At 39.9% G+C, this 15697-nt stretch overlaps 2 protein-coding genes across 3 annotated transcripts; one reads left to right on the plus strand and one right to left on the minus strand.

Moving 5' to 3' along the window:
- Nucleotides 1-135: 135 nt before the first annotated feature.
- On the minus strand, nt 136-4023 carry LOC127365893 (uncharacterized protein C13orf42). The gene is given in 4 exon segments (XM_051404449.1): nt 136-876; nt 2540-2684; nt 2773-2801; nt 2804-4023. Coding segments are annotated over 4 exon segments (807 nt in total). The 5' UTR covers nt 3192-4023; the 3' UTR covers nt 136-631.
- Nucleotides 4024-4297: 274 nt separating this feature from the next.
- Nucleotides 4298-6854, plus strand: LOC127365891 (TLR adapter interacting with SLC15A4 on the lysosome). 2 transcript variants are annotated; one of them, XM_051404446.1, is made up of 2 exons: nt 4298-4568; nt 5372-6854. In XM_051404446.1, exon 2 carries the CDS (start codon nt 5374-5376, stop codon nt 6331-6333), a length of 960 nt encoding a protein of 319 aa, XP_051260406.1. In that variant the 5' UTR covers nt 4298-4568; nt 5372-5373; the 3' UTR covers nt 6334-6854. The 2 variants fall into 2 exon arrangements, with proteins under 2 accessions (XP_051260406.1, XP_051260405.1); XM_051404445.1 differs by lacking the exon at nt 4298-4568 and adding an exon at nt 4606-4939.
- Nucleotides 6855-15697: the final 8843 nt, after the last annotated feature.

The following is a 15697-nucleotide window of genomic DNA, read 5'->3' on the forward strand; positions in this document are numbered from 1 at the left end:
ATTAACTGATGGGTTAGAGTAATCTTGAAATTTCGGAAGGAAGTTAGGAATACTGCATTAGAAGTCATCAAGTATATGTTCTCATTTAAAGTGGCATCCTATATGAACTGGATATTGATTGAGACTGAGCTTTATATCAATCTGTATCGTTTGCTTCAGGGAATTAAAATAATCCCTGAAGCAAACAACACTGGACAGGCCTTTTTTTAAAAAAGAGACATGCTGACATTTCACCGTAGGAAAAACATTTAATTAATGAGGGCTGGATTCCATTTAGCTGCTTCAGTTTGAGGGTCCTGGTATTGTGCATGCTGGTTCATCCTCACACTGTCATGACTTATGGGGACACTTTATCAGAACAGAGCAATTGTTCATGTTATTAGTAACATCTGTGCACTTCCTGATATGGCAAAAGATCTTGTGTGAAAAAATTGGGACCAAGAGGAATTAACTTTATGTAATCGGTGTTTTGTTGTTTTCAAACTTTACTTTATTAAAATTCCTTTAAATGTTTTATGCTAGTATGAATTGGCTGGATGGATTTTTAGCCACGCATGGTGTCCATACAAACTAAGTTGACCTCTACGTCAGCAGTGTGGCAGTGCGGCTGGTTTCAAATGTCTATCAAGCTTCACTGCTTTTTTAATTTGGGCTTGAAGCGCAGAGTCTGGAATGCGCTCTCGACCACTTTGGGCAGATGGATCGGGTTCCTCTGCAGCCGCAGTCGGCTACTCGTGGACCCGCTCTGGTTTTTCTTCTTCGGGGCGCTTTCCTTGGCACAGTCATGAACTGCTTTCTGTTTGGAGTCACCTGTGACCCGAGGAACCCGCAAGACCCAGTTAGAGTGGAGGTCGTGTTCGGCTGAGCTGGAGGCCACTGTGGGAGAGAGGAGCACAGAGCAAGAAACAGAATTATTTTTAGGCAGTGACCGTTTGAATGAGACTAAATAGCTGGTATAGATCATCAGCTGAATGAGACTAAATAGCTGGTATAGATCATCAGCTGGCCCCAAGAAACAGGAGCAATGCTGACACACTATGTTTGACTTCCCAAATCCGTAACCTCACCTACCTACCCCATCCAACCAGTTGTGGAATAAGAACAGACTTCACAGCAAACTATCACAGTGTTCACTAATAAAAGTAGTGATATAACAATCTACAAACAACCTGAAATTACATTTGCATATGAAAAACTGCAATTTAGAACTACAACTGATATAAGAAATAAAGTGCACAATATTCCCATTTTAAAGGGCTTGAAACTAATAAAACATCTAAAAAGTTGTTTTTAAATGTATTCCAACTGGTTGCTGTCTGATCATATCAAAACTGAAGTTGTCAAGCTCATGTTGTTATATTTATATTTATAGGTGCAATACAGGTGTAATTCATCCCGCCCTAACAGGTGCAACAACACTGACAGGAAAGTGATTGAGATGGCAATTAAGTGTAGTTTGTACACACTGACAGTCCAGACAGGAGTTCTAATCAGGGGCGATCAGTGAAAACTTCTGTGTGGGTGTACCATGGACGTGTTTAAAGCTTTAAGGAGTGAATGTTCATCTCTGACCTCAGCTATCTCAGAAGATCCATCAGTAAAAGTAACAATAAAAGCAAATACTGTCAAAAGTAAAAGCCTTGCAGTTAAAATATTACGTAAGTAAAAGTACAAAGCCTAAGTATTATCTGCTAAATAGAGTACTCAATGTAGAATGTCCCTTTTCTAAGTGTTATATTATTGTATGTATTGTCGAGGTAGATCTAATTTATTTGGTATCTTTATTATATTTATTTTCTACTCCAGATAAATATAGTGGACTAGAAGTGGAAGTAGTAAAGTGCAATGCAATACCTCAGATTTATACAGTATTATCAAGTATAGTTTTTGAGCAAATATATTAAGTCTGCCTCCACTGAAAATATGTTTTTCTTTTTGTTGAATGTCGGAGCTTTGTGGTGCAGGATGATGTATGTGCAGAGTTTGATACAAATGGATAGATTGTGGAATGAAATGTGGTAGAAGGAGTGGAATTTAAAGGATTTTAATGCTTTTTTTAAAATATCTATCTAAAGGGGATCTTTAAGGAAATATTCTGATTCAGAAGTAAAATTAGGTAAAATGATCAGCAAAATGTACAAAGAGAAAAAAATACTCATTATGGCATATGAACAGCCCCTGTTATGTTTAGATTTAAATATATTATATAAATATAACATATTACATTAACATGTAAATAACATTTTAATGTCACAATGGAAATCATGCAACTATTCTACTTTGAATACTGTTGTGTTGTTGTATGTAAAGCAATACATATTCACATAATCCTCTTATATTTTATACACAATCAACAGTGCTTGAGTAAATCTACTTTCCACCAACTCTAACCTAAACACAACTGTTTGCAACTTAATACATATATATATATATGTGACAGTCTCTGGGTACGACTGTATTAGCATTTGACTCCAGGTCAGGTGATATTTATTTGTTTCACATTAAAACGAATCTAGTTAGAGAAGGATTTTAAACTCACCTATGAAGTCCACATCTGCGTGTCCATCATCAGTGTAAGGTTTGCACAGAGGCTCGCTGTCGCAGCTGGCGATGACCGCATCAAAGAACTGCAAAGTGTCCTCCTCATCGGGGACTGGAGGGGCAGAGGGTTTGGCCCTTGATATCTGTGGTTCAAACAAAAAGAATATATGGGAGGACATTTGTCTTTGATATCTCCTGCCACGCGCTCTGGGATACATGATGTAAACTTACCGGTTCTTCCTTTTTAGGCGGCGGGGGGCAGGCTTCTTCTTATTGGAGACTGTGGCCTTGGTGTCGTTGCTTTTCAAGTCACTCACACTCTTTGTGTATTGCCGCCTCAAAGCCACAAGTGCCTCCAGGTACTCCAGGCAGTTCTGATTCTGAGAGTAGAGCCATATCCTGTCCTCTTGTCTCTGATAATAGTACAAGGTCGACTCGATGCTCACCGTGCTTTTGCTCCGTTTTAAAGTGGAGCCAGCGGCTGCCTGAGTCCTCTCTCCCACCACCAGCATGGAAGTGCTGCGGACCAGCCGGACGGTGCAGGCGTTGTGGTAGTCCTGCTCGGACCGAAACCCACCACCACCTCCATTATCCCGCCCTCTGTGTCCGTGATGGTTGGGACGGAACACATTATTAATCTTCCTGAACATTCCTCTAAACGCAGTCTCTCAGGGTTGTTACACACTTAGATTCCTTGGTGTGTGTGAAACATACATCCATATTCGTCTCTTCAGGACAGCCAATACTTATCAAAACAAACAAACAAACAAACAAACAAACAAACAAGAGCTCTTATAAACCTGCCTGGAGCTGTTCACTATGACCAGTCGCTGTCCAGGGTGCTGAAATCGCCAAACTGCTCTCCTATTGGGACACAAAAACAAAAGCAGGTCTGAGCCTCTTGTCTAACCTGATCTCAACATGTCTTTAATGTTATCGGATGTTGCTGAGCAACATTGCTGTAGCAACGGGTCGGTAACTCTACACTTGGTGCTACCATTACTACCGAGCAGCAGTCCTGTGTCAGATATCCTGACTCATCCCAGACTTAGTGGTCAAAATAACAACAGCCAGCAATCCAACAAACTCCGGGCCTGTAGTTTCACTCCTTGTGGCCGTGAATCCACCTGTTCTATATATAACATGAGCCATGTGTTAGACAAGATAGAAGAGATGGAATAAAAAAGTATGAAAGTCTAATTTTGGGTTTTTTTAAAAAAAAAAATGTGTACAGAAGCAAAATAACAAATTCAGCTGTATGAATGACCTGGATATTGCAGCAGACTCGAGAAGTGATATTACGTTTGGCTTATGTCTAGGTTTCCTCGCCTAATTAATAATAAATCATTTTCTCTCGTGTTTCATGCGCATCTATTGTCGGGCTTCCCTGTCACATGCGGAGGAAGTCTGAATACAAGAGTCATATGAAACAGGCAGGGTACTTTCATCTCGGAAAAATCCCGGCCATAAATATAGCCTGAAAGTTTCAATCACTCTCATTAGATGACTGATTTAGATTTGCCTGTGAAAGACATAAGATTCATGCAGAAGTTTCTACCAGAGGAGGAGAAGAGAAAAACACTTTCACAACTGGTGAAATAAAGTGTAATTTCAAGGTCTCAGGCAAAGTTCAGCATTCACTTTAACATGCCGAAGAGAGGGCAGGGTTTCAAGGAGGAAGTGATGACTTATAGTTACATAACTGAGCGTGAAGTCACACTTCTGCTTTGGTGCAGACACAGATAACAGGAGGAGTGAAGCTATAAGCTGTCCTCAGAGAGCTAACTCAGTATTTGGGGTGTGACCTATCAGAAAACGAAAACAGGAATCTGTCGAGCTCTCTGTTTCCTGATATTTTTATCATATTAAATATGACTTTCTTTTCTGCTTTTCACATCACACCCACACCTGTTTGTTTTTACAAAGAAACAAAACTCCTCTGGTTTCTTATTGCAGCCTATTTTGCATCCATAAGAATAACAAGTGCAGTTTCACTTCATTTGGCAGGAAGACAAACTCATGCAGAGGTAGGTACATTCTTATTTATGCAAGGCTGTAAAATAGGTATAACTTAGTAAGAACTGCAGGGGAAGATGCCCAGCCTGTCTGTAAAAATCATATAAAAATAAGATATATTATTTGGCAAGAATATATTCATTAATCCAGATGCAACATTAAGTTTGCAGAAATCGGAAGAAAGACAATATCTGACATTCCCACTTCCTCTTGGGGTGGGTATAAAACAGCCCTCATACATGCATGTACAGTCTTGAATTAAATACAGTATACACATTTTGCTGGCTGTATCGATAGAAATTTCAATATTTTTAAGAAGTACTTTTCTCTAAAGACTGTGGAAGGACACTTAAAAGCTGAGAGACTGTGATTTCTGTCCAAGGTAGGAAGCTCTATGGTTTATCTGTATGATTGTTAAAGTAAGTGGCCCTTCTATATCCTCTTTTGGACATTTGCTGTTTGTTCAGGAATGAATACGATGATTAGAGTTGAAACCACTTTTAAGGAAGACTCATTCATGTAGTAATTAAAGTGATTGTTTGTGTATTTGTATACAGGCTCTAAATTCTGTGGTATGTGGCATTGGTCCATGCTATAAATTTATGCTGATAGTTGCATCTTTGTACATGTTGAATACTAACATGCAGTTCAAGGTTGTTGTTTTTTAAATTTTGTCATTATAACGCAAGATTGCACAATGCAGTGCAGTTATAGCCCCCTCCATGCTACACACACAGAACATGTAAAAACAGATATTCAAGTATTTAATCATTAGAACAGAATATAAACAATATGTGTGTGCTATTTGTTGCAGCCATGCTTTGTGAAGGCAGATTGTTTAGCATGATCTATGGTGAATTGGGAGAGCTGGATCCCCTCCCTTCTCAAAAGGGTCTCCAGAGTTCTCATGGGCTGCCGAGAGCAGCTGCTACCCTCATGCCAGGCTCCACCAGACACGCTCCACTCGTTCATCACAGTTCCCCCGAGCAGACAGGTTGTGCGGACAACAAGAGTGCTTCAGTGGAGCTGTACAATTCTCCGCTGCTCTCCTTGGATCTCCACAGTGCCCAGCCAGGCAGACAGATCTCTCCGGAGATAGAGATCCCAGCTCAGGCTTACTCAGGTGGTGACTCCCCTTTCTTGGTTCCCTCCTTCTGTCAGAGCATCTGCCAAAACTACAGTGACCTCCATATTGGAGGCGACCAGGTGCTGCCTCTCTCAGCCAACGACGGCGAGCTCCGGCTCTGTCCTGACGCCCAGGTTGTCGGCCCCTTCCTCCAGTCCTGCGATGTCCTCCCAGCTGTGGAGGATTCCCCCCCAGAACAAACATCTCAGGGTGGACTTCTGCATCCACTGAGGGGAGGTTCAAATCGCTGGAGGCTGGGCAGTGCCCGTGATAGGAGCTTTTTGTTTCAGGGGCGTGAAGGTCCATTCTCCAACTCTCTTCTAAATCAGTATCTGGAGCAGAAACTCATGGATTTGTACCAGCAATACATGATGGAGAACATGGCCAGGGAGGGGGCTTCAGGTTCGGATTCTGACACAGGCCCCATTTGCCCTCTGCTGGGCTCAGAGCTGGTCCTGACCAGCCTAGACCAGATCACTTTGCAGCTGAGTCGGGAAGGGAACCTGGAGGCCGGCCTGGCCAAGGATATGGTTCTCAGCTGCCTGTTACGGGTGGCTGGTGACAAGCAGTCAAGTGAAATCAGTACTCCCTTTCTGCAGATTTCAAATGAGACATCCAGGGAGCAGCTCACAGAGAATAAAGAGGAGTAACCCCAGTGTCAAGGAACTCATTCATCCAATTCTCCCTTTCATTTTAGTTTTTATTACCAATAAATAAGATGAAACTGACAACTGCATTTCATTAATTTTTACAAGCTGTTAAGTAGATGATGCTGAAAGCAAATTCTGTAGTAATTACCAGGAAAGTGTTCTGTATTTATGTATCCTCATTTTGACAGGCAGTTATACAACTGGTGTATGTGCATATGGTGTGCTGTTTTCAGTTTTGCAAAGGACAATAAAAACAGGAACTGAAAATTTAAACTTATCTTTCCTATTTTTCCTTCAACAGAACAACACGTCATCATCAACATCATATTCCTACTTTAACGATTAGCACATTGTATGTCTGATCATCATTTCTTCAGCTGATGTAAATGTATCTCTGTGGTTAAGTGCATCCTTGTCATCTTGGAAAATTATTCAAAATAATTTAATAGTTTGAAAATCATCAGTTTTGCTCCAGGTTTGTTTATTGGAATAAACTCTAGGATTAAAGTCCCCCTCCTGAATGTGTATGTGTATGTACGAGCATGATTTTTTGACTGAAGCCAATCGTGGCTCACAAACACTGTGAATTAACTTTCAAGTGAAATAGGACACATCTTGTGTCCAGCAGTTTGTAATATTTTTATTAATAACTTATGTAAGTGAAGCAAATTTCCCCAATCATTTTTTGTAAACAATATCTCTTAAAACATGTATTTTTATGTTCAGAGTATTGACATGTCTGTTGGCCCTACAGGGGAGAAGTACAGTACAAAGCCCAATGGAATAATTTCATATTGTGCCTTTAAACAGATAATATAGAATGCCACAATTAAATCAGTTGCTTATAAATATGTCATTTTGTGCCTAAAGATATATTTCATACATATAGATTGAATAGTTTATTCACATGCTGCCCTGTTAATGATGATGGTATCATGAATTACATGCTTCAAAATCTGCTGTTTTAATAAACAGTCACAAGGGGGAAGCATTATCACCAAACTTAATAACCCCAATGACTTTTATACACGTCTTCTACTCTATTTTCCTTTATTCCTCCTCTTCACTGTCAGTCCCTCCTCCCTCACCCAACTATCTATCCATCCACCTAATGCTTCCTATCATCTGCACCCTGCTGCTGCTGCTAATAAGGAGGCATAAGTCATAAGGACTGGGTTGTAAATCTGCAGCTCACAGGCAGTCGAGCACTAACACCAAGTTTTTACACTGTGTTTGTGATACTGGTTCCTCTACCGTGTATGCAAAATACAAGTTTAAGATAAGAGGTTATCTGCACTACGTGATTTATTTTATTTGCTCCAGCACAACAAATGAGAAACTCAGCAGGGCTGCAGACCAATGGATTTGCACACTCAAAGTGACATGTTATTTTTCACGTTTCCCCCTATTCAAAGTGTTTTGAAAGACCCGCGACTCCATTCCAGCTCAGTGCAGCCGTGGCCTTCTGGGCCAGTGTTTGATCAGCTTCCTTGTTTCCTGTCCAAACAGAGAGCCACAGGAGGAAACTGTGTTTACCGAGCTGAGCGCCGCAGTCGGAGCCCTGTGAAGTCTCAAGGCCACAGAGACACATGTTTGGTATTTCTGCTTCTATCCGGATTGAACATTCCAGGTACATGTTAAAGGAACCCAATCCTTACAGACCTAAACAAAAACACGCTCACATATAAATATGATTCACCCAATGCCAAGCCCAGCAGCGTGAGCATATTCAAACAAACTGATTTCCACAGACCTTGAAAAAATGAAAAACAGACCTCTTGTTCCAGCGGAGGTTGAGAATTGTCTGAAGGTAAAGCTACATACTGCAGTCTCTCACACACACAGGTTGTGAATATTTACTCACAAGACCCTCCACTTCACCAAATTACACAAATTACTAACCTACGATTGACAAAGATCCCACTGTGTTTTAGTTTTTTGGGTGCAACTACAGTATTAATATTAATAAAAGTTTTTTTAATTTTCTGTAATTAGTAGTAGTTTTTCCTCTCTAAGAAAAAGTGACAATAAGGCCAAAGAATTAAGGAGAAGCCATGAAATAAGAACAGGGAAAGAAACTGATTAAAACGAATGGCAAGCTGCAGTGATTTCAAAAACCCTCCACACTTCTCTCATAGTCTAGCGATGAAACTAACAGGGAGGTTGAAGTGTTGGAGCGTCTTTCAGAGGTTCATAAAGTAATTTCCTTGTCACAAAGAGCTTTTACCATGGAGTGCAGTAAAGGCAAGGCCACAAGATTTCATATCAAAGCCAAGGTCCCAGATACACTCTCACTATTGTTGGTTTAATGCTCTGTAGCACTCTGTGGCTTGCTTTTATTTAAAAAGCTTTTAGTATGTGGCCTTGTTAATTGGAACAGTCATATACTGTTTACTTATATTTCTTCTTCCTTTGTGACTGTGTGATTTAAGAACCTCTATCACAATTTTTCCAAGGCTTATTGATATTCAAGATCCTTTGAAGTTCTTTATCGGATTAGACATGGATACACACACACATATGCAAACAAGCACACACACAGATTTCAAATTTTCAAAAATTATTTCTTATTATTTTAACCCATGAATCAGTTTAGGTCAGGCAGGAAAATAATGCTCCCTCTCACACAATGGTGGCAACATTTTAGACTACAGCTGGGGTGTCAAAGTACTTAATTTAATTATCATTTGTCCAGAAGCTGAACTCCTCCTAATTTCTAGGGTGGCCTTGAGCGAATGATTTTTAGTTTTTTTTAGATTACATCTACTGGAGTGACCTAATGTCCAAGTGGCAGCATGCTGGAACATTTAATGACAATCCTGCTCTGTATCTGGCTGATTGACACCAGGATATGTAGGTGGTGGAACGGGAGAACACACATTTCCCGGTCAGTTAGCCGCTCAAGGTTGCAGGGAGCCTGCAGCGGCGCGGGTGACCTTGGCTAAGCTAGAGCAGACAGAGAGAGACCTTGAGAGACAGCGGGGCAGCAGGATCTGGCGCTCAAAGAGCTGGGGAACATAATGTGGTAATGCATGACTATATATCACAGCACACAGTACCCATGTGACTGTGGATGGCAACTGGCTGGAAATGAGTGGATTTTTATCCACTCACATGTTCTTCTTTACTAGATATGTTTATACTGGTACTGGTGGTTTTAACACTATGTTGATTTGTGGATCACTGACATTTCTGGCTCTATATGCTTCTGCAAAGTGGGCAAAGCATGAGTGGGAAATTTCTCCAAATGTATACTAATACTTTGTTCTCATGACAAATATATTATATCTGTGGGTTTATCACACACGCAAACGTTTTGACCCCATTTTCTAAAGTTTGTGACATACTTGTTTTTTTATCCCGTGTTATTGTCTCTGGTTTTTATCTGTCTTAGTCCTCTTTACATGCTATCATAATAATAAATAATAATAATGTATAATACATTATCTTACACTATCCATATTCTTATTATAATCCCATGAACCTTTTACTGTGTATTGTGTACCAGCACTTTTAATGTTACAGTCGTTTATTTTTTTGTGCTGCTTTGCAGCTGTAATGTTTTATGTGGGCCAATTAAGATCTTTAGTTCAGAAGTTTTGAGCATTTGTTTTGAGTATTTACACACTATTAAAAAACTTTCACTTGCTCATATAAAAACTGTGGAAAATTCAATACTATTTTAGTTCACTACACTGCCACGAAAAGCTCAAGGTTAATGTGCTTGAATAAAATGGGAAAATTGTACAGGATTTTTCCTTTGGTGCAAATGTTGAGACTTTTCAATAAAAAAATATGTTGTGTTTGTGCACTATAATGCAAGTTTGAATTAACTTGTAACTCAGGTGTAAGTGAAGTTCACCATGTGGTCATTGAAAAACTGTATGAAAAGAAGCTCATAGAGCCAAATAGCAAAGAGATGTAAGTGTTTAAAATCCAAAGGTCTCAGTAATAGTTAATCTTTGATTACTTTATACAAAAGGTAACTAAAGAGATGCAGATTGACATTTGACATGTAGTGGAATAGAAGTGCTCTATAAAGGTGCATTAATATAATTGTCTGGAAAACATTTCTGAGGTTGGCAGAAGATGATGAGTAATTTCATAGTTCTGAAAAACGAAGAAAGTTTGATACTGTCAGGCTGGCATACTAAATGATAAAAAACATTGCATTTTCAAGGCCTTGTGGATCTTTAATCACACAAGTATCACAGAAGCACAGAAAAGTCAGACAGTATGACTCAAAGCCTGCTGGTAAATCACTTCATAAGTCTGAAATTGTGCTTGTTGTTGCTCTCGTTGTACATTTCTCAAATGAAGAACCTCACTGACAAATTTAATGAGAATTCTTGATCGTCTTTATCTCCTTTATTTTATTTTTAAATGTGTTTCACCTACCAATGTTTTTTTCCCTCACCTTGGTCTTTCCCATATGTGCGCCCTTCCCTGTTTTCCACTCACCCCCTCACCTCCTCCCACATCTCTTCCTTGCACGCCAACATTGTTATTAGTGTCATAATTTACCTCCTTATGCAAACATGACCCTGTCCTCGATATGCTATAAGGCAAAATATTCATACTGTAGTCACTGTGAGACCAATAAAGAATGAGATAGGAGGGACATAAATTATTGCTACACAGCTACAATATTTCATATTTCACTCAGTAGCCTCACATCACATGACACACATGCACACACACACACACACACGTACAGACACACACACACACACACACACACACACACACACACACACACACACACACACTGATGCATGCGTGTCGTACATGTGTTCTCAGTAATGGCTATACATGTGAAAAAGGAACATTATTTCATAGTGTGACATATATTTGGATAAGATAGGTAGATCAGCAAGGACAAGCGGAGATGAGAGGAAAAGAGGGATGGAAGCAGGTAAATAGGATATGCATATAGGAGCCAGGTGAGGCAATCTGCATTTTGATTGCTGTTATGTCTAAACGTGTTTTTACAACGCTACTGTCAAGTGAATCCTTTGTGACTTACAGGGGTAAGAGTGAGATAATTGGAATAAAGGTGTGTATTGTCAAAGTGAAGTATTGAGGAGACTGAATGAAGTGAACCCATCAGAGTGGCACTGGGGGACCATTGAGCTGTATGATTTCGGTAGCACATGCACACTCATTGGTTTGACCTTGGCAGCCTCTCTTTCCTCCCTCCTCCTTACATGTTAACCCCCCCCCAATCTTTCACCAACCAACCCCCGAGGGTCCCACTCAACCTTGGCTAATTAGCTCACGTCCCAGCGGCATATGTTCAACACACAATTTATCCACAACAAGGACATTACAACTGCAGTGTGCCGCCTCTGCACAGTCTCCCCCTCACTCCCTCATTTTGTTTTAGTGGGTTTCTTTGTATTTGTGTTTGTATGGGTAGGATACAGGTAGTACTGAGTTATCTTAAACCTCTAAATCTGACTTTATGTGCACCTTTTTGTGTTTTTTTTAGGACATTTGAAGCTGCTGTAATCAATATCTTTTATATTAAGGAGTTGAAGTCTGTTGTATAAATGTATGTAACCCTCTGAGCAGGCCTCTCCCTCTAGGAGCCTGGTGGGCTGAGTTGGATTGTCAGGAGATGCAGCTCATCTGGTCTGGATGCAAGATATATAAGCGGGTGGCAGTAAACCAGTGGCTCTCTTCCCTGGCTTCCACCCTGTTTAGCTGCTGGACCTCTGGATCATGTAGTGGGGATGAAAAAGAGTCCTTTGATTAGAGCAGAGCTGATGCACCCATCTAACCAGCAACAGTTTAAGACAAACTATCAAATACTATCAAATCTCAACTACTTTTACACTGCAAAAATATCCACAGTAGAACTGGGGTGATCTCAGCCATCGGTGGGTAGAACCACATGGTACAAACCATACATACTCTTTCCAGACTCCATGCTCTTTGGCAAACTATGTCACAAATCAGAGACAGAACCCAAATGCAGGCAGGTCGGTAAGTGAAAAACTGATGGTAGGCTGGCAGGAGTTTGGGCTGAGGTGAGTCGGATGGTGTCCAGGGGCAAATGCTTTCAGGGGGAAATCCTGGGAATGAGAGCTGGTTGGCAAGCTGGTCTGGTGAGCTGGCAGACAGGTGATCCTGGAGACTGAGAAAACAGGTGTAACACTAGGTTTACACTGCAAGCCCTAACACTCAAATCTGATTCAGATTTTTTAAAATGTGGCCCATATCAGATTCCAGTATGAACAAGTCCTTAAGTGACTTGCATAACAAACGTAGATCCAGAGTGACATAAAAGTCACATGAATTCTGATATGACTGTTGAAGACCTGTATCTGATTTGGACCGCATATGGAAGTGCCCTGAATCTCTAATTGAAGAGATCAAATTTCATGTGATTTGTGATGTTGATGGGAAGTAACCCAGGCAGGCAAACAAACTAACAGGCAGACAGACAGGGTGGAAAACTAGACTTTATATTGAGCTTGGAATGGCACACAGACAAACTGTGTATGGCATAACAATCCAGCGGGGACTGGCTGTTGGAGCAGTGTACTTGTAGTGAAGAGGTAATGGCTTGATGATGGACAGGTGGGCAACAAAAGGGAGCGAGAGAGAGAGAGAGAGAGAGAGAGAGAGAGAGAGAGAGACTGAAAAAGGCTGAAAATAACAAGAACTCACAACAGGCAGGTGTAGTGACGCTATAAGGTTTTCCCTACAGATTCTATCCAGCTAAGTAAATAAATAAAGCTGGAATACAATTGGTGTTCATGTGACACATGTCCAAAAGGCTGCAGAATAAAAGGATGAAGACACATGTGACAACCTACACACAGATGGTTCTTGTTGGCAGCTGGTTGCCAAGTGGTCTGGCTGAACTCAAGACTCCCATGTTCGGCTGGAGAATGGCCCGAGTCTGCAGTTTGAGGGGCATCGTGCCCCGGATCGATGTCACTGTGGCTCATCACTCCCTGTATCTACTCACCACTGGGATCTCAGTTAGAGAAATGTTAATGTATAAACATATTTTACACAGAATACTCAAATTCCTAAAACTGAAAAACATAGTTATCTGAAAAAAAAAAAAAAAAAATCAGAAAACGCTTTATAATAATAACAGTCCTCCCTAGCAAAGTCAGAAATAGTGTGATGACGTTATTGCACATAATATCTAATAAGGAAGGAAATTGGGATGGATGGTTGTGGCGACAAAGTACGTGACTTTGACGAGAGAGACATTTTCCTAACCTCAAAAAAACTCTCCTATGAGTTTCGTCCATAACAATGAGGTCCATTTTATATAATAATATCTACATTTTAATGTTATAAAATTTTGAAAATATGTACTAAAGTTACTTTGGGTATAGAATGAATGTATGATACTGGCTAGCACTCACAACACAAAACCCAACAAAAATATAATTACAAATGAATAATGAAGGAAACTTGACGTGATTTTTTTCTCAAACCTCTCTTTCAGTGGGTTAAAACACAGATGGATAACATCACCATGTAACATGACTCATTACCACATATTTTATCACAACATGTTAGCAGCAGTGGGATGTAATAGCGAAATCATTTGTGCCTGGCCTAAAAGCTAGCATATCTGCCGCTTTGTTTGTTATAAGCAGGGTGACCTTGTGTTTATATGCCGACCTTGAACACTGTTACAAGAGGAAAGACAAATAGACTATGGACCATCGTATCATCAAATGTTTACCCACATTCAGAGAGAGGTTCACAGTTAAACAATGAGCAAAGCTGTGTTTGTTCAAGGAGAGGTTATGTGTGTCACTGAGCTGTTTTTATTAATTGATGGGCTTGCTAAACACAAAATAAAATAATGTAAATCTAATGCCCAAGGACCATTTTGGAACAGACACAGGGTTTTGATGTCCCTGCCCCGCACCATCTACGACCACGTGGTATCACCTTTTACTTAAATCACGTGAAGAACAGTGAGTTATCTCCATGTCAATCCTCTGTCTCCTCAAATATCTGTTGAAGGAAACGCAACATCGACCAAATTACGTTTTCTATTAAATTATGAGGGGATATTGTTAATCAACAGATATGGAAAGTAGCAAAAATGTTAATACTGATCTTAACAGTAAAATGTTCACTGTGAACATAGTTAATTTTTTTTCTGCCAAAACATCCGATCTGGCAATGCAATATCCTCTCCTACTATTAAGCTTTTTTATGGTCGTGTTTAGGCACTGGCATCACTTAAGGTTAGGGAAAGATCTCATTTAGTGACAGTGAGACACAATGTATTTCTTAACACTTAACTGAATCCATGATCTTTCCCTGACCTCAACCAAAATGCTTTTGTTATATAAATATAACCACAGACAGGAGTCTGGATGTGAGCCTGGTCTCTGATGTCAAAGTACTGCACTTTGTACACCCACCATCCACTTTCTATGTCCACCTTCCTGTGACTTCAATGCGACCGGCAAATCTAATGTTTCAATCACTGCCTCTGAACACAATACAAACTGCATCCCCTGTGGCCCTTGAGTTAAGATTATGTGATCAAAAACTGTTCATCCACTAAAGGGATTGAAAGCTGTTTCACAGGATGTGTTTCACTATCTTTACATGCATAACCATGACCTTAAAGTGTCTTTTTAGGATTGAAGTATATTTGACTGTCTTTTGAGAGAAGATTTTAACTTGTTGCCTTGCTGCAGTGATGTACAGGTGTACCTCAAGGCTGTGTGACATCACTGTTGGGTATGTTTACGGGTAAAACAGCCTGGTGTTAAGTTACTCTTTAAAGCATTACTGTGGTTATATTTTAAGTTTTTATTCTTCAAATCCCATAAAAATACCAAATCCAAGCTTATTACTCTTTCCTAAAGACATCCAATGAACACAGCTACTGTAGTTTATTTTGAGTTAATCTCACCTCACCATCCAGCTTTCATACTCACAATAACAAAATGTGAATTAATCCACAGCTGAAATCAGTCCCCAACAGATGCACTATTTGCTCCTATTTAAGTAAAGTTTGCCAAAACCACAGTGCCCAGCTTAAAAAAGGAAACTACTGAGCCTTTTTAAACAATGAAACAATGTATTTGTGAGTGCGTTTTGGTTGTGGTCTTTTCATGGGATTTGAAAAGAAACATGATGCGATTCCTCAAAATTGAGAAAAACAGGTATGATTTATAAGACTTGAACTATACTAAGTACACTACCTTGGCATCTATAGATATCTTATGTGCTTATTTGCATTCTGAGTTTTCTATTGGAGCTATGATTCAATTTCTAGTTAAAATATGAATGGTTGGTGGACTGACTGGGCAGTCCTCATCTGATCCATTAGCAATAAAAGTACGAGTTATGCCTAATAATAATT

The sequence above is a fragment of the Dicentrarchus labrax genome, unplaced genomic scaffold (genome assembly GCF_905237075.1).
Source record: "Dicentrarchus labrax unplaced genomic scaffold, dlabrax2021, whole genome shotgun sequence".
Classification (NCBI taxonomy): Eukaryota; Metazoa; Chordata; class Actinopteri; family Moronidae; genus Dicentrarchus; species Dicentrarchus labrax.

What these genes read in the sequence shown, in the direction of transcription:
- LOC127365891 (XM_051404446.1), top strand. Translation starts at nt 5,374, where the DNA reads ATGCTTTGTGAAGGCAGATTGTTTAGCATGATCTATGGTGAATTGGGA.